The 24,315-nt window shown below is 51.1% G+C and overlaps 9 protein-coding genes across 9 annotated transcripts; 5 read left to right on the top strand and 4 right to left on the bottom strand.

Annotated features, from left to right (window-relative positions):
* Positions 1-218: 218 nt before the first annotated feature.
* On the top strand, positions 219-2,206 carry PFICI_15031 (uncharacterized protein; the record flags this gene model as incomplete). The annotated part of the gene is made up of 3 exons (XM_007843612.1): positions 219-459; positions 559-1,412; positions 1,487-2,206. 3 exons carry the CDS (start codon positions 219-221, stop codon positions 2,204-2,206), a joined length of 1,815 nt encoding a protein of 604 aa, XP_007841803.1.
* Positions 2,207-2,847: 641 nt separating this feature from the next.
* Positions 2,848-4,600, bottom strand: PFICI_15030 (uncharacterized protein; the record flags this gene model as incomplete). The annotated part of the gene is made up of 3 exons (XM_007843611.1): positions 2,848-3,164; positions 3,227-4,313; positions 4,403-4,600. The coding sequence occupies 3 exons, from the start codon at positions 4,598-4,600 to the stop codon at positions 2,848-2,850; spliced, it is 1,602 nt and encodes a 533-aa protein (XP_007841802.1).
* A 3,315-nt stretch (positions 4,601-7,915) lies between these two features.
* Positions 7,916-8,920, bottom strand: PFICI_15029 (uncharacterized protein; the record flags this gene model as incomplete). The annotated part of the gene is made up of 1 exon (XM_007843610.1): positions 7,916-8,920. One exon carries the CDS (start codon positions 8,918-8,920, stop codon positions 7,916-7,918), a length of 1,005 nt encoding a protein of 334 aa, XP_007841801.1.
* Positions 8,921-9,411: 491 nt separating this feature from the next.
* PFICI_15028 (Protein get1) lies at positions 9,412-10,227 on the top strand (the record flags this gene model as incomplete). Its single annotated transcript, XM_007843609.1, has 3 exons — positions 9,412-9,498; positions 9,585-9,771; positions 9,863-10,227. The coding sequence occupies 3 exons, from the start codon at positions 9,412-9,414 to the stop codon at positions 10,225-10,227; spliced, it is 639 nt and encodes a 212-aa protein (XP_007841800.1).
* An 812-nt stretch (positions 10,228-11,039) lies between these two features.
* On the top strand, positions 11,040-12,169 carry PFICI_15027 (uncharacterized protein; the record flags this gene model as incomplete). Its single annotated transcript, XM_007843608.1, has 2 exons — positions 11,040-11,059; positions 11,116-12,169. 2 exons carry the CDS (start codon positions 11,040-11,042, stop codon positions 12,167-12,169), a joined length of 1,074 nt encoding a protein of 357 aa, XP_007841799.1.
* A 476-nt stretch (positions 12,170-12,645) lies between these two features.
* Positions 12,646-14,503, bottom strand: PFICI_15026 (uncharacterized protein; the record flags this gene model as incomplete). The annotated part of the gene is made up of 4 exons (XM_007843607.1): positions 12,646-13,033; positions 13,088-14,160; positions 14,248-14,399; positions 14,479-14,503. The coding sequence occupies 4 exons, from the start codon at positions 14,501-14,503 to the stop codon at positions 12,646-12,648; spliced, it is 1,638 nt and encodes a 545-aa protein (XP_007841798.1).
* Positions 14,504-15,556: 1,053 nt separating this feature from the next.
* Positions 15,557-16,814, bottom strand: PFICI_15025 (uncharacterized protein; the record flags this gene model as incomplete). Its single annotated transcript, XM_007843606.1, has 3 exons — positions 15,557-16,048; positions 16,132-16,718; positions 16,781-16,814. 3 exons carry the CDS (start codon positions 16,812-16,814, stop codon positions 15,557-15,559), a joined length of 1,113 nt encoding a protein of 370 aa, XP_007841797.1.
* An 806-nt stretch (positions 16,815-17,620) lies between these two features.
* Positions 17,621-18,339, top strand: PFICI_15024 (uncharacterized protein; the record flags this gene model as incomplete). Its single annotated transcript, XM_007843605.1, has 4 exons — positions 17,621-17,713; positions 17,885-17,977; positions 18,059-18,152; positions 18,245-18,339. 4 exons carry the CDS (start codon positions 17,621-17,623, stop codon positions 18,337-18,339), a joined length of 375 nt encoding a protein of 124 aa, XP_007841796.1.
* A 2,270-nt stretch (positions 18,340-20,609) lies between these two features.
* On the top strand, positions 20,610-21,757 carry PFICI_15023 (uncharacterized protein; the record flags this gene model as incomplete). The annotated part of the gene is made up of 3 exons (XM_007843604.1): positions 20,610-20,984; positions 21,053-21,290; positions 21,366-21,757. 3 exons carry the CDS (start codon positions 20,610-20,612, stop codon positions 21,755-21,757), a joined length of 1,005 nt encoding a protein of 334 aa, XP_007841795.1.
* Between the last annotated feature and the right edge of the window lie 2,558 nt (positions 21,758-24,315).

The following is a 24,315-nucleotide window of genomic DNA, read 5'->3' as shown; positions in this document are numbered from 1 at the left end:
CAATTAAGCTTGACATTGGTGTTTGTCTGAAAGGAAAAGCTCAAGACTAGACTCCAAACAACGTCCCTCCTTTCACTGACTGGACGGCGGTTCGTTGCTTGAAATCTGAACTCAAGTGGCAAATTTCTTACCCAAATCTTTATATCCTAGCTGAGAATATATCATACCAAGCAACAAAGCCGAGGGTGGAGAAATACGGTGTGCAGAGTAGAGGGAATATGGCGGCCTCCCTCTCTTATCATGAGCCAGGGATCGAGGATATACTGATTCTCTCCTCGCTGCTCCTGGTGTTGAACCTCATCAATTCTGTGCTTGACAGGACGTTGTACTGTGGCCTCGTCGGCCAGGTCCTCATTGGCATCGCCTGGGGCACACCGGGTGGGAAATGGCTCTCGTCGTCCCTAGAGGACGCCATTGTGCAGCTGGGATATCTGGGCCTGATCATGATTGTGTTTGAAGGTATGCTGGTTTTCTTTCTCTTTGCTTCACCCGTAGTACACACACTCTGAATCTTTGGTATGATCAAGTGCTAATATGGGGATCTCATCCTGTTTTCAGGCGGCCTCTCGACGTCCCTCGCCACCATGAAGGCCAACCTAGTCCTATCCGCCGGCGTAGCCTTGACGGGTGTCGCGGCGCCCATGGCCCTCTCCTTTGTCCTGGCGCCGCTGACCGGCGCCTCGTACCTGCAGTGCTTCGCGGCCGGCGCGGCGCTGTGCTCGACGAGCCTGGGCACCACGTTTACGGTGCTGAGCGCCAGCGGCCTGGCGTCGACGCGGCTCGGCAGCGCCCTCAGCACCGCCGCCATGATGGACGACGTCGTGGGTCTGGTCATGGTGCAGATCATCTCGAGTCTTGGCTCGGGGGATGGACAAGAAAGTATTGCGCCGGCCACGGTGCTCCGGCCTGTTCTGGTCTCGCTCGCGTTTGCCGTCTTGGTCCCCCTCGCGTGCCGCTTTGCGCTCGCGCCACTCATGACGTTGCTGGATACTCTACGCCGCGGCGGCCAAAAGTATGCCGAGTCCCGGGCGGTCAGGTTGTCCCGGACCAAGCAGATCGTCTTTGTCGTTCAGACGGCCCTGCTCATCGCTCTAGTTGTGGGCGCAAGCTATGCGGGCGCGTCCGTCCTCCTGGCCGCCTACCTCGCCGGAATCGTCGGAGCCTGGTGGGACGCCAAGGCGCTCGAGATGATTCCGGCAAATGTTGAACCCTCATCGCCTGTGATGCAGGACAGTCTGGAAGAAACGAGATCGGTTCCCACAGCCGGCCGGACCGAGCATGGAGGACAGGCTTCTCCGGAAAGGCAGGCAAAAGTCCAACCAGAATCGGCATCTGGTCGCACTTCATCTTTGGACATGTATGAACAATACTACCAATCGTCGATCGAGCGCGTCCTCAAGCCCTTCTTCTTTGTACGTACCCCAATATTTGTCGTCCATAGATACGTCCAAGCGAGCTATTCTTGCTAACTACGCAATGTTTCAAGGCTTCCATCGGCTTCTCGATCCCCATCAGCAAGATGTTCTCCGGTGGCGTTGTATGGCGCGGTATCATTTATACAATCCTCATGCTTCTAGGCAAGGCCCTCTGCGGTCTATGGCTGGTCCGATTCTCGGTCCCGGTCAAGGACACCTTTTCCAGTTTCTGCACAACGACAATATCAGGCCTGCGCACCATTGTCCGCCAAATCCCGTTGCGACCGCTCTGGGATGGCCATCGAAGCAATGCAGAGGAGCAGCCACCGCCCAACAAGAGAAACCTTGTCGGCACGACGACCTCGACTGCCGCCTCATCCGGCAGCCCAGACCCTGCACCACTTCCTCCTCTGCAAGAGCCTGCACAACTGTCGGCGGCCCCCGAGGCGGTCGAAAAGACTAGGAAAAAGACCTTGAGCAAGCCGCTTTCCCTATACCCGGCGGGCATCATGTCATGCGCCATGATTGCGCGCGGCGAGATTGGATTTCTCATTTCCTCCGTGGCCGAGGCCAACGGCATCTTTCGGGACTCTTCTTCATCTGCCTCGGCCGAGGACGAGACATCGGACTTGTTTCTCATCATTACCTGGGCCATTGTCTTGTGCACCATCATCGGTCCATTGTGCGTCGGTCTCTTGGTCCGGCGCGTCAAGAAGCTCGAGGCTGCCAATGCCGCTGTCCAAGTCGAGGGGAGCAAAAAGGATGTGCTTGGTGTTTGGGGTGTTTCTTGACATGGTGCATTAAGAAAGTCTAGATAATCATAGAAATTATATAGTCGGAGCTTCTGTCCAGGTCCCAGGCATGATACAAATGCGAAACAATTAGATCTCTCATGGATACATGTATCTAGCACATATCCATCTATACTTTTAATGTATATGCCTTTTTGGATACATGTATGATTTTTTTTTNAAAAAAAAAAAAAAAAAAGATAGCACACTTGCACAAAGCTATAAGAAGCCGTTTGTAAGGATTTCGCCCATACATGAGCTGTATTCGTATTCTTTGATTTTCTTGAGAATCAGATTGGTTATGATTACATATTCTAGTTGCAATGGCTATATACCCTAGCCGTCAATGCTTGTCCAGCCTCGACTGGACATTTTTATTTTTCGAAAATCCTCCAAGGGTATCATGTGTGCGCAACTAATCCTACATTCGGCAGCAAGATATGAGTCTTTGATATCTGCCTTTCCTCGCCCTCGAGTCTCGAGTCTTTACCAAGCTCGTGTATTGAGTGCGTTTGTGTTCCTTTTACCGTGGAACGGTTTGATGCAATGAATGTCGAGCGTATGCCGGTTATGTTATCCTCCGGGAGCCGCCTCTTCTAGACAGATAAGAAAATGGTAATGACTGTGGTCCTCTATAGAAATCAAATGACCAATGCTATGACGGAGATAATGCATGAAATGGAGACGTATAGCTTGTGAACTTGGGACTGCTCTCCTGAAGAAGTGCTAGTTGATGTTGCCGTTGCAGATGCTCCAGCGGTGGTGCTGGCATCAGCGGCCGAGGTTGATCCATCGCGGCCACCAGTGAAACCCATGGAGGGAACTCCTGTAGCCGTGCTGGATGTGGTAATGGTGGTGAGCGTGGTTGAGCCATCCTCGGTGACGACAGTGGATACCACGGTGGAAGAGGACGCTAGGGCAGTGGTCGTGCCTGAGCCAGCTGCTCTGGAGGCGAAACCTTTACAAAAGTAAGCATTGATTCAGACTGCAATGAAATGTCCCTTATGATAGATTACTTACCGACACGTTTACCGTCGATATCAAAGATCGAGTAAACGTTCTTGAGAAACATGTCTCCCAAAAGCCAAGCTCCCTCAACAACCTCCATGCCAAAGAGGGTGCCAGTGCACTGGTTGTCACTTCCAGATGCACCGATGAAATCCTTGGCACTGACTGCGAACGACGTTCCGGAGAATGTGAAAGCAAGCTGAGCAGTCGTATCGCATGGGAAAGTGTATGTGACACCATCGTCACTCTTCGAGTCTGGAATCAGCTTGTACACTGCCGCCACGTCGTCAGGAGGCCCGAAAGCATAAGTCGTGCCCGTGTCGATGTAGGCAGTCTTTCCACTATTGCCAGAGGACTTTCCCCCAATGGTAATATCGTCCATAATAATCGACCAGCTGACGTCGTCTGTCGTCGTGGTGTATGTGATATCGCCCGTGTACTTGGAGGGATCGACAGCACCGAAACTAATCTCGCCATCGTTTGTGCCGTCCGCGGCCCTAGATAGCGACACTGCAAATATGTTGGCATCAATGACCTTGGCCTTCTTCAAGGCGTCATTGAAATTGCCGCTATTCCTTGCCAGTCCCAGAATACCCTCGAATGGAAAGGACGAGAACTGGGATGACGTGACATTGGCAAGGCCAAACTCGTACTGCACACTCAGCCCAGCCACATTCATGGTATCGTCGATATAATGGCCGCTAACCTCGCCTGAGCCATACTCGACCGAGAAGGTCTTGCCGGAATCCGTGAGTGTCTTGGAGTCCTCTGGGCCATAGGTATTGTGTCTTGTGCAGGGGTCAGACTTGCAATCCGAGCTCATGACCCACGTCGTACTGGCTCCCGTGTCAATAAGCATATACATTGGTGTCGCCTCGGAACCAATTTCTGCCTTGATAAAGTACGAATAGTCTGTGCCATCTTGGTAAACCCCGGCAGTGTTGCTCTGGGATGGTGTCACTGGTGTAGCTACGCTGTAAGTGTTCTCCCTGTCGACAAGAGTAACGCCCTCGTGGGTAGTACGTGAAGGTAGATCCGAGCCGTACTTGCGGGCTAGGTTCTGTGCAATCTGAGGAATTCTCTTTGAAACCAAGTCGGCCTTTGGACCTAGATGTCAGCAGAGCGCAGGGCAGGGTACAGCAGGGATCGGGTAAGGATGTCCGTGCTGTAGCACGGGTGGGTACGTACACTGGAAGCTCCTCCTTTGGTGGCCATTTTGAATGTCACGAAGCCCATAGGCCCCACGGCATCACGGGCCACAACATCGCGTTTACCAGCATCCTCAACGTCATGCAGAGCCCTCGGCTGGGATGATGATGGTGATTGAAAAGCTTGAATTCCCGTCGTCCATAGTGCAAGTTGGCATATTATTGCGGCGTGATGCATATTGTGTCGTCTGTTCGCAACCCGACCTTCACCCCCAGCAGCGTTGTGAAGCAGCTGCTACAAATCCGAAGTACCCGGCCGTGTTCGTAACGAGCCCGCAGACGTTTGATGGGGCTTGTTAGTAATGCGAATACCGGAAAGACTGTAGCTGGAAGAAAAAGGCTACAGGCGTCGTCGTTGTATGTCGTAGCTCTGGTTTGCAAGGAACCAAAACCCAAAGAATTCGTCGGTAAACAGCAAAGATGCAATTGCTCAAGGAATGGTTGTTGAATCACAGTCCGAGAGTACCAGACTCTGGTCTGGGCATTAGAGTATTAGAGGATTAAGCGAGTGCCTCATTGAGGGAGTGTCGATCCAAGGAAAGTGAATAATAAGGAACCTCAACCACGGCAACCAGAGAGTCGGGAACAGCTGTCAGTTGAGAAGAGGTAAAAAAAAGAGTTGAAAAAAAAGCCGTCGGCGGGATATGTCACAAGGAATGCAGCTGTCTATGGTGGAAACCGGGGGCAGAAATGATTGGTGGTAGTTCGTGCCGAGTCCAAGACAGAGGTGACGCCTCGGAGGGAAATACACTTGGAAGGAATTGAGACAAATGCAGAAAAAAATTCCAGTAGAGGCTCTTCCCCTGTAATTTACTGCAACGATAAACTGGCAGCCTTCTTTCTTTTAAAAAGGAAACCAAGAAGACAGCGACAAATCTAGCGAGAGAGAGGGGGAGGGAGAGAAATCGAGAAGAATGTGTGCTTCTGTCAAATGGGAAGAGCGAGAGGGAGAGAGTGAGGAGTAGGCAGGTAGGTGTTACTATGTAACTCGTTTCTCTACTCCAAAGTTTACTTTAACCTTAGCTGCGTAGGTACACCGTAATACATTACATTGCTTGACTACCCTTGGCTGGTGTGGGGATTCGAGGGAGAGAGAGACAGGGAGAGATAACAGCAAAAAGCAGCAGAACTACCGTAGAACAGATTTGTCTGTCTAGGCCATGCTAGGTACCTGTCTAGTAACTGGATCGTCTCATTACTAAGGTAAGGTACACAAGATAGAGCAGCGCTGCTCCATCCCGCGGTGCCGTCCTTTAGGGACGGATCTTTCTTAGATTGTCGGCCATATCTCATAGCCCCTAGGGCGCGACGGCCTGTCAAGCTCATTACATATGTCGCCGCTCGCTCAGGAGAATGAATGAATCAATGAATTTGATTGAGTCGCAGCAGGTATGAGCGCAAGTCAGTATGGAACACTCGGCTTTCTCGGCGCCCTTTTTTTTTTCCCCCTTTCAAGCGCTGTTCTTCCTTTGTATGAGGCTTGACCTACGTATTCCTTTTCTTTTCGGCATCCCAATCGGGGGTTCCAATCGAGTGTGGCAGGTGAGGGAGGGAAAATCTGCATTCTCTTTCGTTCGCCTAGCTGTCTATTGCTTTTTCCCCAACTCCAAAAGAAGCTGCTGCTGCTGCTAACCATGTACCCTTGCTACCCTGACCTACATCCCCTGCTCATGTCTAAACTCCCCTTGGTTGTTGCCCCTGTCCGTCAAATGGCATGGGATGAAAGATGAGCGGCGCTAACCTCTAGTAGGCCGTGATGGCTTGCATGCTTGCTTGGCGCCGGTCAGGCCAGTACCCGCCGGCTACCCTGGGGCCTACAAACGATCTGCGCTCTGGTAATTCTGATAGCGACGGTTCCCAAAAGGTAACCCGCAAAGTCAGGACCAAACCTTGATCTCTCTTGGGCACGCCTACTCTCATTGGACATTTGTTTCTTTCCCATCGGCTTTAAGGTTGCTTAGTGCTGTCGAGCACAAGTTCACAAACGTGTCGAGTCCCTTCCATTCCATGCATCAGGCATCTCGAACCATGAGAACCACAGAGCAGCAAGCCACCGGGCTGTTTCGACGAGAAACCGACTTATCGTCATCTATATCCATCCAGTCTTGGCCTTTTCCCCCCTCACTCCTCCCCTCCAGCTCGGCTGCGTCTGCGTCTGCATCTGCGAACATGAATATGTAGTATTTGCAAATGGAGCACATGATTTGCCGCTTTCAACCAAGGCGTGGCAAAACGTTGCGAGTCCTGCTTGCGCAAGTATTGCTGCACTTGCTGCTGGCCGCCGTGGTCGTCCACCACTACTGTACTGAGAGAGTGCTTGTGCGCGCTACAACGTTGGCCTGCTGCAGATAGCAGGGGCTTCCGAATCTGGACAACCAATCTCACGGGATATAACCAGTTCAGCTACTAAGGGGTGGTCAATTGGCTGCGCACATCTGCGGCCATTTGCAAGGGGAACCCAAGAAAACTTGGAGATGTGCACAGTAGTGCCGCCGCCATCTTATTGCCGACCACCGACCCAAGTTGCTAAGATTCACCAGCATGGGGGATGAGGGGTCCTTTTTTGAAGATCCCTCCACAATTGAACCAGTTCAAGATTGACATGGTCGTCATCGTGCTCCAGTCGCAATACCGCTATATGGATACTACCAAGATATCACATTCGCCGAGGCACTTTTGTGTATGATTGATTACCCAGAGACAATCGTCTTGGTCGTTGACTTGGCGACTGTCCCATTTGTCGATTGCAAAGTCGCTACAATGTGGCATTATCACGACTAACCAGACTCAAGCTTGGACGCTTACACACGGGGGTTCGAGATTAGCACACCGGGTTAAGCTCCAGGATGGAGAGACCATGACCAGATTGGGAATTCGACGTTGCTCCAATTGACAGGCCAGTTGCTAAAACTTGCCTTTGCGGCTGGACTTGGCACTCCCTGGCTTTCCAACAAACCACATCCCTTGGAGAATACCCTTGAATATTCCCCGGGTCACGGGCCAATGCCGACTGCGCCTCGTTGATCAATATGCAAGTGCAGTAGAAACGACAAATCTGATATTGACATCAAGTGCTGTACACTGTATTTGCACAATGTTCACAGCGTCAAGGACTGACTCCCTTGCATGATGATGAGGATATTTAGTATGCGCTGCAGGACGACGCTTTGGGTCGCCGCATTACTAATAATATGCACCGCTCAACAGCAGCCAGGTTTTTTCTTTCTTTCTGGGTTTGCCGCTGCTTGAGCCACAGACGGGAAACGTGTTGGTTGGCATGTCGACATGAGCTTTCAGGAACTTTAATGCAAGGGACAAGACTATCCGAAGAACGGTCAAACCCAAACACGTGGAGATGGGGCCAAAGTAAAACGATTTTTCTTCTCGGCCGTATTCACCTGGCAGCGGTCTTGAGCGGCTCCGTCGACGCCAGGTCTTGATGCAATGATAAATGATGGATAGGATATGATGCATTATCCATTCACTGGATAATTTATCGATGCTGAGCAACCCACCGAAGAGCTGCTTCCAATGGCATTTTTGCAGTCCCGTCTGGAGTCAGAACCGAAAGCTTCCGATTGAGCTCAAAAAATGAATCGCAAAGCTCTGGGCTGACGTGATTCCTGGCCACAGTGGTGCGCAAGAAAACCCATACTGATTCATTCGTCCAGCGAAACGACTCGCTTAGCTGTAGAGTTTCAGCAAACGTCGCAGAACGCTTCCGTAGCTGCGCATCCATATCCTCGAGCTTTGAGAGAATAAAGCTAAGGTATGTCCAACCAGAAATGTCATTGTGGTGTCTGAAGCACCAATCCTTGACATCGTCGACAATGCTAGAGAGCGTACTCTGATCGAGTTGATATCTGCCACTGCTTGTCAACCACCTTGCATGGTGCCACGCGTAATAATTTCGAGGGTGCCGCTCTGCCGCTACCATGATGACAGAACTGAAATCTCTCCGCCAGTCAATCGTCCATGTTTTCGTCTTGCAACGATCTATCAGCCAGCGTCTATGGCTCCATAAAGTTGGAGATTTCGTGTGACGATGGAGGCGAGCTGTCAATAGACTATCGAGAAATTGTTTCTCGTGTCGAAGGACTGTCTCGGCTTGATTGGCTTCATCCAATCGAGACAGTACAAATCGCTTCCTGATATTAGCAGCAGTGAGATGCTCTGGGTCCATGAGCAAGGCTACAGCAGTAGCCGCAAGGGTCTCGTTGTTTGCAACCCGCGACTGGGACTTGAGATGCTGCTGTATAATCCGATGCGCGACAAAGAAGGCTTGTGTCAACCTCAGCTTGGGAATCGCAATGGCATTTTCGTCTTGGAGATAGTTGACTCCTGGTTCCAAGGGATGCGCCTTTCCGAGAAGCTCGATATCCAGCAGGCCACCGTTGTTCGGCAAAGATGTCAACACATGGGCAATGTCTTTGTAAACTTTTGTAGGATCCTCAGCCTTGAGGTTGTCCAGGACGTCCTTGTCGAGAGAGCGGGACATTCTAGAAATATGAAGCAACGATCAGCTTCGTTGGAATCTTGCCAGGTCGACCTCTATGGTTCGAATGTTTGAAGATGAGGCTCCTCGATTCCCATGTTGACAATGCGATTGAAGATGATCGATCGATCAATATACTGTAGTAAAAATAACCACAAGCATGCTACGAGTGCAGCTCAATGAGTGTCAGCCTCTTCCAGCCTTGAAACAATTGATTGGATGACAAATCCCATCAGCAGGCAAATGAGAGGCTGGACGTCAGTTGGGTGAGGCTCTCTGAGGCTCTTTGAGGCTAAAAGCGTAAAGGATGGCGGGGTAAAATACAGCATCGGGGAAAGCAACCATGTTTTCTCCGATCTTTCGCTCACTGGACAGGCCACGATTTGCTGGCGCGCACGCACTGGCACCCAGTACCAACGAGCGAACCGCCTGACTGGATTTCACAAACAAACATCCGCAACATCCAACCTCCCACAACCATCTGCCCTTCCAAGATGGCGACGCTACTACTCGTGGTGTTTTTCGTGGAGCTTGCGGTGCATCTGGTCAACACCATCGGCGCCGCATCCATCAGCAATTTGGTATGAGACAGCTACCGCATCTTCCGTGAACTTTCCATACACGTCATAGGAGCTCCAGGCTGACCAAAGGTGATCAAATTCTCTAGCTATGGACGCTCTACCTTATGCTCCCGACCGAGACCTCCAAATCTGCCGCCAAGAGACGAGATGTACAGACTGAATACATGAAGGTCCGCCGCGACCTCAACGCCACCAGCAGCCAGGACGAGTTCGCAAAATGGGCCAAGCTCCGCCGCCAGCACGACAAGCTGATGGAGCAGCTGGAGAAGCTGAGTGAGTGCCAAACGGGGGAGAGCAGCGGCGCGCTCCTACATGCATGCATTGGCAAATATGGAAGCATGGAGAGCTAATCATTAATTACTAGAATCTTCACACGATGCGACAAAAGCCAAATTCGACAGCTCCGTGGGCGCAGTTCGCTGGTGCCTCACGCGAGGCCTCAAATTCGTCTTGCCCTTCTGGTACGCTAAGCAACCAATGTTCTGGTTGCCCAAGGGCTGGTTCCCTTACTACGCCGAATGGGTGCTCTCCTTTCCACGAGCACCAATGGGCAGCGTCAGCATTGTCTCGTGGCAGATGGCCTGCACGGTGGTGATCAAGCTGATCAGCGACACCATCACGAGCATCCTGGGACTGATCTTGGGCGCCAAGCTGCAGAAGCGCGAGAAGATGCCCATGGCCGCTGGAGGCGACAAGAGACAGGCGGCAAACACCAAGAAGACCTCATGAACAGGGTTTTACAGTAATAGCTAGCTACGTAGCCACCAACATGTCTGCATATTGCAACTACAGTTGACAGGAGAAATCAAAAAAGTCTACGTGTGGGCATAATAATGTCTCTCATCTTTTGACGCAGGGTTTGTCATTGCACGAAGCTGGAAAACTCTGTAACACGATTGAGATGACTCTTGGCAGAGTACTTGGGTTCGCTCTAGGCATCTTTTTGACTCTAGCGACCATTGTGAAGAAGATCGGTAAAGCTTCGAAAGTGCCAAACACACAGTTTGCTTCATTACATCCATCCGTCTGGACCTTGACCTACCGTTGATGCCTGTCTGCATCTAGCAATAACAAAGCGCTGCTAGAGTTCCTTGCTTGCGGCACAGACAGATGATCCAGGAGACTTCCGCGTCTTATTCTTGCGGAAAGGTAGGAGTGATGTCGCCATGACAGGTTTCTAAGTACGAGTTCAGAACAGTGGACGGATGAGTTGATGTAGAAATGAAGAAAAAATCTGAAGCAGTTGGAAAAAGCTGGGAAAAAATATGGCTGTGAGGTATGGGTCCAACTAATTATTCCAGATCTAACCTTCTCTGGCTTAGCCTATCTGGCTCCCGTTCCACCGCCCGCGCCGACCCCTGGCATTTGGTCCCCTTCCAATTGTGCTTAACGAGAATGACATCTGTCAGCCTTGCCGTTGCGGTTCCTGAGCCGCAAATTGTAGTGGCCAAGCTGTCTTTCCACCTTTGGAGCTTGCGCTTTCATGGACATTCTTCCTTGACATACCAAAGATGATAGTATCGTGATAACACTTGATAAAAATGGCGGTTTCCTGGGGCACGTAAGTAATTAATCCATTGGCCAGCAGTAACGAAGCTATACTAAGTTCTGCCACAGTATCAAGTCCCTCCTCCTGTTCTTTGGACCCATCCTGCTCCCAAAGGCCATCGGCTACTATCGCACCTTCCGCGCTGGTCCAGCAGCTCAGGGTCTCAGCATCAAGCCGATCCCACCAAAGGTCCAGCGCACGCTCTTCCTGCTCGGTCTCGCCACAGTCATCTGTCTCGTACTCACCCTGCCCCCGTTCGCACCCGAGAACCTCTTTGTCCGGACGCAGTCGCGGCTCCAGATCCCGACCGATGTCTTATTCACGCGACTCACGGCGCTCCGCCCGGGCAACGCGCTGAGCGACACGGACGCCGCCCTCCGCGCCAAGTTTGTCAACCTCGAGAGCCGCCTGCTGTACCTTCAGTACGGCCCCGGCGTCCTCGCCGACTGCCCCTTTTGCAACGCCGAGGACCCGCGCTCCTACCTCTACTATGCCGTGCCGGGCGTGCTGGGCCCGCACCTCTTGAACCTCTTTGTGCTCTCGGTCGCGACCTCGGGCATGCTGACGGGCTCCGACGGCACCAAGTGGCGCACGCCGGCCGTGCTGGCCAGCGCCGCCGCCGCCGCCCTCGACGTCTACCTCGTCAGCAGCTACAACCACCAGCAGAACGCGCGGGCGACGCGCCTCGCCGAGCTCGACATGTTTTACTGGAGCATGCGCCTGTTCCGCCTGACGGGGCTCGCGCTCCTCGACGCCGGCTTCGCCGCGCTGCTGTACCTGTCGTCGACGAACCGCGCCTTTGCCTCGCCGCCCGCCCCCGCCGAGCGCGTCGAGGCCACGGCCCGTCTGCTGCTCGCGGCCCGGAGCCGTCTCAATGCCCTCGGAATTGTCAAGAACACGGCCATTCGCGACGAGGAGCTGCGCGCCCGCATGCTTGCGTACTGGCAGCACGAGGGCCGGCTCATGCGCGAGGTCATGGAGGAGCGCGAGGTTGTTGAGGGCGTCAATGATGCGCTCAGCAACAGGATCAACATGGCCGGCATTACTCAAGACGCCGAGGCTTATGCTACCAATATTCTTCCCCTTCATGAAAGGGCATTGGAGCCAGTGTCTGTGGGCTGAGAAATTAAGACATACCAGCTTGACAGGGATTGTAATATTGTATCGGCATCTATATTCAATTTTATTACACTTACACATCTTTGCTTGTCCTTTACCTAGGTGATGACATGGTGACATATTTTAGTCTGACTTCTTGATCTTACGGCTTTAATCGAAATCGTGAACTAAACACTCGTGGCCAGAGGATACCTCACAGAGATTATAGTCACTATTTCCTAAACAATGGTGTATCATTCTGTAGGATTCGTAGATCGGACATACTTCTGGACACTAGAAGCACGCTTCTAATTCAGATATTCATGATAAGACGATGGTTTTGTCTTTTGTCATTTGTATGCGCCGGGATTTTCCTCTTTTTGCAGAAACAGCGGACTTACTCAGGGCTGCTCTGAGGATACTGATTACAATGTCTTTTGTTTTACACGAAATCACTTCGCCATCGTAAAGGCGTGACATATTGATAGCCAAGATTTATCCTAGCCTGTCCTCGCATCTGGCTTGATTGGACCTGTTGCGGCACTGGAGCCGCTGCCCTTTCTAGACCCATCCTCAGGCTTACCCTCCTCAGCACTTCGTTCAAGGAAACTCGCCCAGAGGTCTGATAGAGATTCTTTGTTGGCAGATGTTGGGGTTGGTTCCGAAAAGAAGTCGGTATTCAAGGATGGCGTACTAGGCGTCCGATGGAAGGGTGAATGTGGTAGGCGCAGGGTGTTGCTCGAAGCGCCCGGTCTTGCCAAGCCAGCTTGTTCCCGCTGCTCATCAGTCCAGTTCAAGAGTCCGGCTATCACCTGCAAGATCTGGAACTTCTTGGGGTCTGACCGGTCCAGAGCCAGGAATTGCAGGAAATGGTTGGTGACGATTTGCCTAAGAAGACGAATTAATAAAGGCACACAAAGTGTCAGCGAGGAAACGCCATACCTATCAATGCTGTCCTCGGGCTTGGTCTTCTTCAAGTACCGTAAAGCCTTTGTTAGGTGGTCGTTGAGAACGATGGCCTCATGCCTCAACTTGCCAATCAAGAGGTTCTTCTCCTTGACCTCCTTCTCGAATGGAGCAGTCCGCTCCAGCTCTTTCTGTAGCGAAACCTTGAGCGTTTCTGCCTCCTGAGCTCTGGCATCGGCATCCTTGACTGCCTTCTTCATGGCCTGGAGCTGCTCTTCAGACGTCTCCACCATTTCACGAAGCTCTCTCTTGCGAGCATCCTGGATCTCCTGCAGGGCCCTTTGCAGACTGTCCACGGCTTGTGACTGTGTATCGCGATCCGAAGCAGCGCGTTCGTAGCTCTCTCGCAGGGAAGTGACTTGCTCCTCGAGTGCAGCTGTCTTTTCCGCCAATTGTTCACGTATCGACCGTTCTTCCATGGCTAGAACTTCCCAATCGCCCATGGCATCTTTTGCTGCTTCGGCTTCCTTTCGCAAATGCTGTAATTGCCGTTGTAGGTCCTCCTTTTCTTTCAAGGAGTTGTGCTGGGACAGGTTATTGCGACTTCTGAGGCTGGATAGCTCTCTAGTTGCATCTTGCAATTCCGTCTTTAGGCCGTCGATTTCCTCCTGGTACTTCTGGCTGCCATTCTGCCATTCTTCACTCTGTGATTCCAGCTCCTCAATGCGCTTATTGGCTTCCTCGAGGTCCTCCCTATCTCGTGCTAATCTGCTGCCGAGGGTCTCCTTGATCTTCTCCACTCGACCCATGAGTGTGTGATATTGTTCTTCCGCATGCTCTTTTGCGGCTTCGCTTTCCTCCAAATCTGACTTGAGTTGCACCGTCTCCTGGTTATGAGTCTCTTGTATCGTTTCCAGCTGCTTGCGTAACTGCTCGACCTCGACTCTAAGGGCTTCTCGTTCCTGTGACATGGCTTCTAGTCGTGCGCTTGGATCCGGGCCTTGTGTAACATCTGTGCTAGACGGGATTGCTGCTGCTTTGTCCGTAGAGCTTTGATGATCTCCGTTAGTTGGTTGCGGTGACGTGGCATGACCGTTAGAGGGCGCAGTCTAGAAGCAAAGATCAGCAACAGGACTTGCGCAATTGAATGGCTTGTTGTTGTTATTCTTGGACGGGAGAGTTGGGGAGGCATTTACCGTTACAAGATCTGCTGGGGCGTCGTCATCTTCTTCTTCGCCTTCCAATTCCCCATTTTGTTGTGTCACATCTGTCGATTTTGGCTCATCGTGTACTGTCTTATCCTTGTTTCCGGCGCCCTTCTTCTTCTTATTGTTCTTCTTCTTGGAAGCTGCTCGGGCAGTCTGCTGTCAGCTATCTGTCCGCACGTCCAGCGCAGGGACCCCCGGGGGGAAACGTGGTTTACTGACCGGCAGTCGCATCCGTTGGAGACATTCTTGCCAAAGATTCACGTAGTCAATGGAGACCCACGAGACATTTAAAGTCTTTCTGCCGACTGTTGAAGGCGAGTAAATAACGTGCGTATATCAGGACACACTTTCTGAGAAAGTCGATGCCAGCAGTATGTAGTGTTCTCTAGCGGGAAGTCACACGTTGACTTTAGCGAGTCCGTTTCCCGTACCTGGCAAAGCACGTTTTAGTCGTCTAGGTGGTCGTAGTAGGCAAGGTAGGGAAGTTGATGGTGGGCTGGGCTTGCGCTAGCGGACTTGAACAGCGAGCTCTGGAAGGTCACCTTAGGTAATGTAACAAGGCACAGGCAAGCTGTTTACATTTGTTATAATAAGAGACAATGTACCTCAAACACGTACACGATATGAGTGACGGAACAGCCAAAGGCGAACAACGTGGCCGATTACGAAGGCTCCCAGCTTTTTGAATGCTGGAAGACTGAATACTATGGGGTCTATCATAAATACTCACCGCTAACCAATAGATCATTCGAGTTGAGGCTGGAAGAAGAAAGCCCCTTATTATTTGAATGTACATTATCGGTCACCTGATGGAGTCGGTGGATTCCCCCCAAGCGCGGGATGGGATTTTTTTTTTCTTGGTACATATCGCAAAGTCGAGGCCGGGCTCTTTCAAAAATTTCTTTCTCTTCTTCTTCATACATATTCACCCTTCGCTGGCAAACTTTTCGAAACTGCCTGCACCTACATGGTGCAAGTAAATAGATAGTTTCAAATAACCCGGCTGAAGTAGAATAATCATTGCCTTTTATAATCCTACTGCTGCTCGGCTTTTGCCCTTATGGGTGCAGAAGGTTCGCTATGTGCAAACATCTCATTGTCAGCTTGTTATGCTGAAATCAGTAATCGCAAACCACTCCATCTATAGTGGTCGCATATGTGGAGCACTCTTCATCTACACGCCTGTCTCTTGAAAATCACCAAGTGTTGTTAATATGGGTGGTATTAAAAATTGCTCATGAAAATCGTCGCTTAATTGACTATGCTACAAGCCCTGCTTGCTTGGCTTCAAGCTCGCTTACGCCTTTGTCTTCTTCGGCTTCGCTGCCTTCTTGGCCTTCTTTCCTCCCTTGGCTCCATTCTGCTTGTTCGCCTTGGCTGGCTGCTTCACAACTTTATCGCCGTCTAGCGACTCGATACCATCACCGACGTCCTCTTCCGCGGGAGCCTCGGACTCAGCAGCTGGAGGGGCTGCCTCGATGGCCTTGGGTGCCTCCTCTTCGGCTGCCTCTAGAGCTCCGGCCGTGGGAGCAACCGCGTCCTTCAACTGGGGCGCATCAAAGTCGTAACCGAGTGCGCTGAGCTTCTTGGCCTTCTGTGCGCGCTTATTGTTCTCTTTGGAAATCTTGGCTGCCCATTCACCCTCAGAAAGAGGCTTCTTCAGCTTGTTTGCCTCAATCTTGTTGCTGGGGATTGCCTTGTATCGCTTGCCAGCACCCTTGAAGAGATCGTCGTGGACTTGAGCGTTGGGCACTATCCTGCACTTCAGGAGATGACCAAACAGAAGATACTGTCACATGTTAGCATAGGTGAAGAGTCAAATGCGCAACTGTTGTACGAGACAACCAGAAGCAATTGGCCTTGGCGACTTACGTTGTTCATCGACTTGACCACGTATTCGGCGGTGCTCTCGTCGGCAAACTCTATGAAAGCGAAATGTTTGCTCTGGCCAGTCTTCTTGTTCCTCGACAACCGCAATCTCGAAATGTCGCCAAATTGCCCAAAGTACTCGTGCATCTGTCGTTCGTAGAAACCGTGGGGGATGCGTCCAATGTAAACAACTGCCTTGTCTTGCTTGCCGCCCTTGCCTGCCTTTTTCGACTTCTCGACTGCCTTGGAAGAGACTGGGGCCTTTCCAACGTCCTGTCCCTCTTTGAAAGCAGCGCTCTCATCGACTGCTGCTTCATCCTCGCTGTCGGAAACACCAGCCAGGGCCAAAGCCTGGTCATTGTCTTGTTCGTCGTCATCGGAAAAGGGATGCTCGTCATCTGCTGCGACGGGTTCGGCAGGTTCCTCGACCTTCTTGGCTGGTTTCGATGCCTTGGTCGCCTTCTTGGCTGGAGTGTCGGCCTTCACGGCCTTTGTCTTCTTGACCACGACGGGGCTGGCATCGTCAGCGGCCTTGCGCTTTGTCGTAGCTGCACCACCCTTGGACTTGGGTGTGCTCTTTTGCGAGGAAGCTGTGGATGAATTGGTCAGGAAATCATGTCCAAAAATCTGCGGCGAATACAATTGGACATACAGGAAGCCCTCCGTGAGCGAAGTTCAGGAGCCATGGTGATTTGATTGTTTTGCTTGTAATCACAGAATTTGCCCGCCTTCGAGTGTTCCTGGTTCCTGATAGCCAGAAACTTTTTTTGGAAAATTGGAAATTCTGCCGGCTGGTTTCCGCGCTTGGGGGAATTGTGGCACACCGCCTAGAACACTGTGCCCCACCTGCCCAGTCTCTCATTGCCAGCTAAGTTTTGAACTGCCAATGCGCAATTCTATCCGCCAAGATTGTACCTACTAGCACTGAGCAGCGCTAGACTTCAATGGCGGCTCCCATAACTCATCAATGCTTGTATCTACCTTCGTACTACTGCCTCCATTCAACCTCTGGTTCTCCATTCATGGGCTTGAACGGATATCTAGTCAAAGGAAAACAAGCGCATCAATTTGATATATACGACATCTACACTTCAAGCGCCGCGCTTTTCAGAACCAGAAAGAGCATCGTTTGATCTCGAGCCCACCTGGTAAGTACTCGAGCAACAAGTTGCATTGGTGTTTTGTTTCGAAATCAGTCAAACCCGCCATTCAGTTGTTTCCGTGATGAGTCTCCAAACTTGCACCTGAATTTTAAACATTGAAGATCGTATGGATCTTGCCTACTCAACAATTGTGTCAATACTCGCTGCTATGCGACTTTTCTTCCCTCCCAATAATTTCCCGTCAAGAGACATTGTCAAGTTACTGATTCGAACCCTGCTAACTGTTGCCTGGGCAGGCACTTCACTATCAAACAGCCCAAGAGTCGTGGCCTGGAAATTGGTTTTCTCCCATCAGGATCCTCCACGACTACACGTCAGAAACAGTTGCAATGTCGTCCAACGAGCAGAACCTGTCCCATGAGGAAATATGGGACGACAGTGCATTGGTAAACTCTTGGAATGACGCTCTCCAGGAGTATAAGGTGAGTTGGAGATTAGCGAAACGCAACGTGACAAAATATCGTGCTAATGTCCATACTTGCAGAAGTACCACAGCATTCACTCTAAGGGAGGAAATGTTGATGATGTTCTCAACTCAAACAAGTTGGTCTTAATACCCCCTCATGATCTTCATGATGTGGTGATGCTCACAGGCAGATCGTTGCAGGGCCGAAGAGACTTCGGATGCCAAGAAGGAGGATTTTGAGATGCCCCTTGCCAAGGAGGACGAATTAGAGGAGCAAACGGTAGGTGCCTACCATACGAATAGCTCAGTTCCATCAAAAATGCTTGGCTTCAACGTGGTTGATGTATCTGACCATTAGCAGAATGACCATCGGCAGGATGTGCACGTAGATGCTCAACAAAGCCGCCCGCCAGCTGCGGGATCCGCTTTTATCCCGGCACCCTTACTCGGTTCAGGTATGTTACTATCGTACAATCGATCATGAAATGGAAAATCACGAGAGGAAAGAAACAACAAGGGTTGTGGGTCTCTGCTGACAGGGGTATAGTCCGTGATGAGGGCCTGAAAAAGCTCTTGATGTCGTGGTACTATGCAGGATACTATACCGGGTATTATGAGGGCCAGCAAGCTCAGTCGCAATAAATGTAGGGCGCGAATCTCTAGAGGATCAAACGCCTAGCCTGCTTTGGGGGTTGCATCCGACCTCAGCCGGAGTCAACGAATAGCCGGATTCTGTGACATTTCGTGTTCCAGGGTCGGCGGCACCCAGGTTATTCTTGTCTGAGGCGTGCAAGCATGCAAGACGGGCTAATAGGCTTGGACGATTATATCAGCAATGCCGTTGGCCGATATCTTACAGCAAAGCGCGCGCACATAGCGGGTGCAGTGGCACGTGTATTGAGGGATCATCCAAAGGCTGGCGGCACTGATTATGGAGTTCCAACCTTGCGAGCTTTACACCACGCTTCAGCTGAACTCGCTTGTCTAGGCTATCTGGTGTGCTCAATGGAAACGCACTGAAGGTCCCTAGAGGTGCCACTGACTGCCAATTTCAGAACGGAGCGTTGCAGAATTCGGGATGACATTTGTCACGATGACAACGCCAATCTCTCCCTCGGACGATATTTTTTTAAACGTGGCGTCAAAACCGAATGCCAGTGTACTTATCGATGAACTTTGACGTCTCCATGAAAATTATAACCTCATATGAATTCGTCGATTCCTTACTTCTTGTGGTATATTTCTCCCTCTCATTGAGAAACTACCTGTGTGAACGCAATATGTTGCACAGTAAACTTCAGAAACGCCAACAAGAGGCCTCCAGATAAGCTTCACATGCAGATGCCGATGAGAGTCTAATTAAGCATCAATCGACTCACTATTGTGGAGATGAATTCTCTGCTCAGGCGTCTGTCAACTCAGAAGCCCTCGGAACATTGCAGTCTGTCTATGCGGCAATACCAACGGCGTTCTGTTGGGTACGGGGAAAACAAGGATGCCGGCATGAGAATTGTAGGCGAGGGGCCACCCAAGAAGCTTGTTTGCAACAAAGATGACCTGGAAAGATCTGAACATGACCGCTAGGCTCACAGACGAGACGGCGGAAGACGTGGGAGGAACATTGGATGGCGCAAATACTGGGGGTTTTGATGCCAAGACGAGACGAATCCCTGTTGCTTGGGGAGTCCTGAATTTGTTTCTCGAGTGCCTGAATGTCGAAACATGGCCTGATGCTGACGGCGGAACCTGCACGCTCCCAGTCATTCCAGGCGGCTCAGCATAGGTGCCGCAAGCCGAGATTGCCCATTGAGAGCCTCAAGCTGTTGGAATGGAAGAAACCACCCCAGCAACTCCCTCTTGGGACTCCGCATGCATGAGACCGGGGACTAGCGCTAAACTTGATGGTTAAGCTTAATGCGACGGCATATACCCCGACAATTGAACGCGCTGTGGCTCCCAGCTAGCACGCTATACTTACTTTACTTACAGAGTATAGTCAACGGGCTTTAATCTAACACTCATCACTAGAAACTGACTAATACATGAACAAGTACATGTCTAATCACTGACCTAATGTATTCATTTCAGTGACCTTTCTTAATGGTAACTAAAAGACTCAATACCAAAGGAGCAATACGATCATATTGAGTATGGCCAGTGAAAAATGATTGGTGCTATGACCGCATGCGCGGGAATTTAGCGAGGGGCCCAAACACGACTCGAGACAGCTCTGTCACATCCACCCCCTGATCCGACCACTTACAAATCCCCAGGGTTGCAACAAAACGCCCATACATTTCATCCACCCACATTTTTGAGTTGGGAGCCTCAACAGGGTAGCAAAAGTAGGGTCATTCGGCCGTGGGTGCGTGCTTGCTACGAGGCAAAGCCTACTACGTACCTGGCAGCGCTCCTGTGAAATTCGGCATGGGAAGAGGATCCTACGAGGCAACGGTTCACCAGCGCCGGATGGACGACAGACAGAACACCCCGGCCAATGCCCAGACAATTCTGCTCGTTTCGAGACCGGCTCCTGGGCCAGGATGTACCCGACCGTGGCTGTGACAATGGGCATCAGATCTTCAATGCTGGATTATAAGCAGAGTAGAGCCCATATGAGGGCGCCTTTCCAGATCGTAGGTTTGTTTCTTTCGTCTCTTCTTCATTCATCAGACGTGTTTGCCCGTGGTGCTTGAAGTACATTCCTTTTCTCTTCTACATCTTTTTCGACATTCTCTTTTTTTGCTTCGATTCTCCACACCCATCACGAGCAGGCCCTCGCCCTTTTTATAGTATACCCTCGAGCCAGTTCATTACGGTCTTTCAGGCAAACGACTATCGAAAGGAAGGATAACATTTTACTGTGATACCAACGACGTAAATCATCTAATACCAACAACAAATCAGTCACCATGAAGTTGTCAGCAGTTCTCGCATTGGCCATTGCGGCCCCGGCTCTGGCCAAGTCTGTCCACAATGTCTACCCCGTTGCAAAGAGGGAAGACGACAAGAGCAACAAGGACAACAGCAAGGACAGCAAGAACAACAAGAACAATAATAACAACAACAACAACAACAACGCCGTCCCCATCATTGTCCAGGCTGCCACCACTGAGATCATCATTCTCTGGAACAACCCTGGAAACGGAGCTGCCACGACCACCATCAACAATGCCGTGACGGTTACTCAGACGGTGACGGCTGGTGCTGCTCAGACTACTGTCGGAACTGCTACTGTTGCGGCTGGTGCCACGAGCGTTGTCGCTGGTGCTGGTGCAACGCACACTGTAAGTAGATAAAATCATCCAAAACGCTCCGATCCTAAATGACTGGACTCGACTGACTGGGGGAAAAGGTTGTTGTTGGCGGATCTGCTGGTCTCGTTTTCACTCCTGCCGAGGTCAAGGCCGCGATTGGTGACTCGGTCGTCTTTACCTTTGAGAGCAACAACCACACCGTGACGCAGTCCGCCTTTGCCACCCCGTGCGATCCCCTCGCCGGCGGCATGGACTCTGGCTTTGTCCCCAACGTCAACAACACCGTCACCCCGCCGCCCCAGGTGGCCATGCAAGTCATGGTTGACACTCCTCTCTGTAAGTCTTTTTTTGTCTTCTCTCAGCAGTACAAAGTGTTTCTCTTGGTTCTGACCATGTCTTCTCCTCTATCAGGGTTCTACTGCAGGCAGCAAGGTCACTGCGGCAAGGGCATGGCCATGTCCATCAACCCCACCGCCGACAAGACCCAAGCCATGTTCCAGGCCATGGCCATTGCGCAAAAGGGCGCCGGCGCCGGCAGCGCCATCACGGGCAACGGCACCGCCGCCGCACCCGCCGCCGGTAGCTCTGCCGCTGCTGCCTCGTCCGCCGCCGCCACCACGGCTGCCGGTGCCGCTGCTACCGGAAGCGTCCAGTCGGGTCTCGGCACATTGACACCCGGCACCGGCCAGTGCGTCTGCGCCGTCTCGTGCGGTACTGGTGCTTTCCCTGCTGTCCAGGCTCAGGGTGTCGGTGCCTTTGGTGGCTTTGCCGGTGCTCTGCCTGCCAGCATGGCCGAGGCATAAGAGAGAGAGAAATCCCTTACCTGTCTTGGATTCTCTCCTCTTCTCGGGAGGGTCCATGTTTGCTTTTTTATTTTGTCATCTTACGAAAGTCGTCGTTGTATAATCAGTACTTGGGGAAGGGAGGTGTGAAGACGGTTGATGAGAGACGATACCAATCTAGGTGGACTACGAGCTTGGGGGGTCGAATCATGTGTTGTCTAGATTCCAAAAAAATGGCCTCGTAACTTTTTTTTTTATATAACTGGGACCAAATGGGGGAAACTCATGTAATAGACATTTTCTCTCCCTACTTTTCCCCTTTCTCTTGCTAAGTAGAAAGGGAAAGGGGATATATATGACTGGATCGTATGAATTACCTTTTATTTTACTCCTCAAGAAAAAAATAGTGATTAACGTGTTTGTGAGGAGTTGGGTTAACTCAGCATGCTACAACTTGCTAAAATTCAAATGGGCACCCGTCGATGAATGATTCCTATTTAAATGCACTTATTATTCATGTCATGCCGGGTAAACATGCCTTTGGTCTTGATTTGCCCACTTGATTGGAATTGTAGACAATATATGCAAATCATCTCTGTTCCCTGTAACAGTATGACCCACTACAGTTGAGCAATTTACGTCGATCTCGCCGTATAATAATCAAAGCCATATTCGCGTAGAGAGGTAACGTCTTGTTCCGTTTGTGATTAACAGTACAAGGGGAGACAAACCATGCGCGACACTCTCCAAAGCCCGAGTGTCAGAGCATGATTATTACAACGAATAACCCCCGGACACTGGATTTTGAATTTCACTACTGCCAAATAGAAATTTGAAATGCAGAAGACGCACATATGCATGTGCTTATTTCTCTCGATTCATACAGTCGCTCTGTATCAAAGCAGAAAAGTATAACAGGACAAAATGTAGAGAGCATCATATCCCAATATTGGACTAATTGCTTCGATTTTTCAAGAGATGGATGACCTGAGATACAAACATGGAACTTACGCAATCATGCCGTTTATTTGTGTCTGCTGCCATACCTGCTAAACCATTAGGATGCTTTCGAGTCTTTTGATGTTCAGCCTGGCCAGGGGAACACAGGCTCAGATTTATTGACGAGATTATCAACATTTGAAAACATTCATTCTGTCACAAAGGGTGGCGCCCTCAATCCAGAGCCTTGGCATCCACTGCACTACCGAGCAGCATCGAGGTATCTATTAAGGGGAACGGTCTATTGTAGTAGCTGGAAAAGGAAAATGTTGTCCGCACTCTTGCCATGATATCATGCCATATCGTTAAATCGTGTCCTGTCCAGCCTTGAAGGCAAGTTCGAGGTCTTGCTTTTATTTCTTTCCGGCGGCGGCTTCGGCAGCTTTTTTCGCGTCGGCTATATAAGAGGAAGGGAGGGTCAAAGTCAGCCATAGAACCATATATCGGGTCTTGTCGTCGTGGAGCAACGGCATCTATTATAGACAGAGAAGAGGGAGAAGAGGTGCTCGAGAGAGTTGGTCGACTTACCGGCAGCCTGCTTCTGCTTCATAATGGCGGCAACACTCTCCTTGTCACGGGCCATTTCGCTGCCAGACTTGCCATTCTTGGATTTCTGCAGCAGTCACATTCATGGTCAGTGATCTCTTCCCAGACTACAAAGCGCAGCATCGTTGGGTGTGTGGCATGCCGTGCGCGCGCGCTCTCCTCTGTCCCACTCTGGGAGGGTGAAAGAGTGGCCCCTTGTCGACAGGCCGGACGCCTGGTGCCATGCTCTTGATGGTTGACCGAGTCGTCCAAAGGAGGGGGAGAGAGAGAGAGAGGCGCGAGACGCCGGGGGCGCTTATTCTTGACGGGACGACAATGCTTTTCAAAAAAGTCAAGTCGCACTTACCACCGCAGCCTGGGCCTTGAGGTTCTTCTCACGCGCCTTGTCACGCTGGTTGCCGCGGGCCATCTTGCTCTTGGTTTTTTCTTTTCTTGAAGAGGGACGGAAAAGGGAAGAAGGAAAAAGAACGGGCGCCTAAGAGATCGCAAGAGACGCCGGGATCGATATCCTTGTTGTTGAACACAAGTCGGTAGCAGTAGTACGGAGAAGATGGAGCCTAGCTTCGGGAGAGTCTTCTCTTATGTCAGATGGACGAGAGAAATGCAGGCAGTCGCTTGGCTGGGAGGCCTTCTCGGGTTGCTGAGCAGAAAATGATCTGAGCTGTTGGCGTCTGCGACGATTCGCAACGGCCAGGGGGGTTCGCTTTTTGGTTTTGGGCGGTGCTAAAGGGCGGAATGGGGAAGGTAAAGGACCAAGGACCAATCAAATCTAAGCTTTCCGTCGGACGCGGAAGGTCAGAGAAGTTTTGCTGATCAAAAAGTTCCCCAAAGGCTCCCCCCCAGATGCCCCAGTAGCCTAGAAGCACTGGAAGGTCGAGACCTGCCTAGGACTTGACCAAACTCCACAACAGCGACCCAAACTCTGTAAAAGATCGCTACGAGATGGCGCGCGGCCTTCTGTAAAGAGCGTCCGCCCCATTGGACATGACCGTATTTCCCACACTCTTGCTTTTTTTCCTTTTTTTTTTGTTTTA

This window comes from Pestalotiopsis fici (assembly GCF_000516985.1).
Source record: "Pestalotiopsis fici W106-1 unplaced genomic scaffold PFICI_Scf_14, whole genome shotgun sequence".
In the NCBI taxonomy this organism is placed as follows: domain Eukaryota; kingdom Fungi; phylum Ascomycota; class Sordariomycetes; order Amphisphaeriales; family Sporocadaceae; genus Pestalotiopsis; species Pestalotiopsis fici.
The sequence above is the reverse complement of the archived record's forward strand: the minus strand, read 5'-3'. Positions and strand labels throughout refer to the sequence as shown.